Below are 2,513 nucleotides of genomic sequence, written 5' to 3'. Positions count from 1 at the left end.
AAGTGACCACTAAGGGGCTGCACTTTTTTTCACAAAGTAAACCACTATTGTTTTTACAAGTGAATAACAAAGAGTTTTCACAGTGAAGTACATGATGTTTGAATAAATTATGAACAAGTGAAACCGAAGTAAAATTCAGAAAAAAAACAATCGGGTCCCTAAAGGTCTATTGGCTGCACTTCCACTGATACAAAAGCACACCACTCAACAAAATACAAAATTGCAGTCTGCATGACATGAAACCACACCACCTTGCACACAGGTGACACCATTGGACTAAAGGGAAAAAAATATGCAGAGTGAATTTCAACAGAAGATTCACAGTGAAGTGTCGGGGCACACCAATGAGCAATTGAGCTGCGTTCGCAAGAATACGTTACTTCCGTAGCAAAAAAGAAAAAGAACTTTGCTGCGCCAAAACTGCATTTTGTCGATCAATAATCTGAAAAAATTAAACTGCACTGCAGTTTTAAAAGGGCACACACCGACAGAACTACTTGTGGAGGCGCACTGCACCGCTAGCATACGACAGTCTCACAGCTATCTCTCCCGTTGTTAACTGCATGCGTCTTGTAGCCGAGCTGCACGATGATGTCCACTCGAGAGAGGTGGAGAACGAGCCTATGGCTGACTAGCCGGTGATGCCCCTGTCCTTGCCTGATCTTCCCTGCAGTGTGGACGGCATCGAGGTGGACTGGGAGCTGCGCAAGAGCACTACCTAAATTGGATGGCAGCGCCACCGGTGGGATGCCTGCAGCAAAAAACAAAATTTGAAAGCATAGAAGGAATTCTGGGCTGCAAACCACATGGCGTGTGAGCTGCACTACGGCGGTCACGAAATGCTCACCTTGTCGTGCTTGCAGCAGGCTGCAGAGCATAGAGCTGAACAGCCGTCGAGGGAGCAGTCCCGTTCTCAAGCACCACCATGAACTGGGGTGTGGTCGTTGCCGTACACTTTCACGAACTGATGAAGAACACACAAAAAGAATCAGGAATGCAACTAGCAGCCAAGTTAACTGCCCTACATAAATCACACAAAAATTTGAAGAAAAAAGAACTGCATACCCACAGTCAAGACGCATACAACCACACATTCATCTGCACACCAAAAATATGAGAAAAAAACTGCACACCCATGATCTCCCGCACTGCAGGATCACTCCTCCCGAACTGCACAACCCAAGAGAAGTGGGCCGGCTAATCGACGGTGGGACGACCGTGGGAGCACACTCCCTCCTCCCTCTGCCCATCCCGCGCGCCTTCATCCTCTGTTAGAGAGGAGGAAGATAATCCGGCAGTGAGAAGGCTCGGATCCGGTAGGGGTGGATGGATCTAGTCGACGCCGAGGGAAGAACTGCACGCACGCTCCACAACAACTCGATGGCTCACCTGCACGAACTTCATGGGCGCACTGGCCTCGACACCTCCATGGTCGGCGCTGGACAAAGGAGCAGAGGTCCTCTGGCTAGCCGAGGTGAGGAGCGCGGTGTCGCGCGGGGTGGCAGTGGATCGGGTCGCGGAGGCACTGTGGTGCGTCGACCAGGGGCGCAGCTGGGGCTGCGGTGGGTGGGACCTCCTCGGCGCCCGCGTTTTGCGCCTCGATCCAGAGCTTTGCTCAAGGGCATGCGCCGGCGACTGGATCCATGGGCGGCAGCACCCATCGCAGGCGGATCCACAATCGGGGGGCTGCAGGTGGCGCGTCGATGAGCGGATCCAGCCGAGCCCGAGCATGGGATCGCTGCTAATGGAGGAGAAGGGCGGGGGAGGAGGGACAGCACGGGGTGCGGTTGCTGGTTCCACCGCCGGTGGAGCTGCTCTAGCGGGAGTGGTTGGGAAGGATGTTGGTAGGGCGGCGCCATGGGCGGCTTGGGAGGAGAGGGGGCAGAAGAAAGGTCCGCTAATTTGGGGGTGGAGCATGGGAAGGAGGAAGAAGGGGATCCGGCAACGGCGCCGGTAGAAGGTGGACGGTGCGGGGCGTGCGGCGGCGCTGCAGTAGGTGGAAGGTAGGTGGTGGTTTGGATCAGGGGAGGGGGAACTGGTTTTTGTGCGGGAGGTGGGGGTGGGGATGGGGATGCGCCGAGGGGTCGAGCTTTTGCTGCAGTTTGTTAGTGGGGTTGGGGTAGTTTAGTTCGCAGGCGCGGGACAGTACTCGGTTGTTATCAGAATAAGGATTTGGTGTGCAAAATAAAACTCCAGAAGGTGTTATCATAATAGACCCACTCTATATATATATATATATATATATATATAGGGTATAGATATAGATATGTGATGCGAAAGTCGCCCATCATCTCCAATTACATGCACGGATGCGACATGGGCAAATGATGTCTGCCATCGGTATCTCAAATTCAAATCAGTCTGACCTTGTTCAATGTGTATACATTACAACATGCTCATTTCCAAAGCGCACCGCACAGATCTCCGTTATATTCATGCATGCATGGGTTTCAAACATCAGGATCTCTTATTCAAATATTTGAATTCAACTTTACATTGATTATGACCTTGAT

At 52.0% G+C, this 2,513-nt stretch overlaps 1 protein-coding gene across 1 annotated transcript; it reads right to left on the bottom strand.

Annotated features, from left to right (window-relative positions):
• Positions 1-277: 277 nt before the first annotated feature.
• Positions 278-2,064, bottom strand: LOC119323864. The gene is made up of 2 exons (XM_037597572.1): positions 1,390-2,064; positions 278-964 (listed from the first exon to the last, which is right to left on the bottom strand). The coding sequence occupies exons 1-2, from the start codon at positions 1,915-1,917 to the stop codon at positions 914-916; spliced, it is 579 nt and encodes a 192-aa protein (XP_037453469.1). The 5' UTR covers positions 1,918-2,064; the 3' UTR covers positions 278-913.
• Positions 2,065-2,513: the final 449 nt, after the last annotated feature.

Source organism: Triticum dicoccoides, chromosome 6B, assembly GCF_002162155.2.
Source record: "Triticum dicoccoides isolate Atlit2015 ecotype Zavitan chromosome 6B, WEW_v2.0, whole genome shotgun sequence".
NCBI lineage: Eukaryota > Viridiplantae > Streptophyta > Magnoliopsida > Poales > Poaceae > Triticum > Triticum dicoccoides.
Note: the sequence above shows the minus strand (reverse complement) of the source record. Positions and strands in the feature narration are given on the sequence as shown.

Coding starts and splice junctions, on each gene's coding strand:
- LOC119323864 (XM_037597572.1), bottom strand. CDS start 1,917: ATGCTCCACCCCCAAATTAGCGGACCTTTCTTCTGCCCCCTCTCCTCC. Junction 965..1,389: donor CGCCCATGAAGTTCGTGCAG/GTGAGCCATCGA, acceptor GTTCTTCATCAG/TTCGTGAAAGTGTACGGCAA.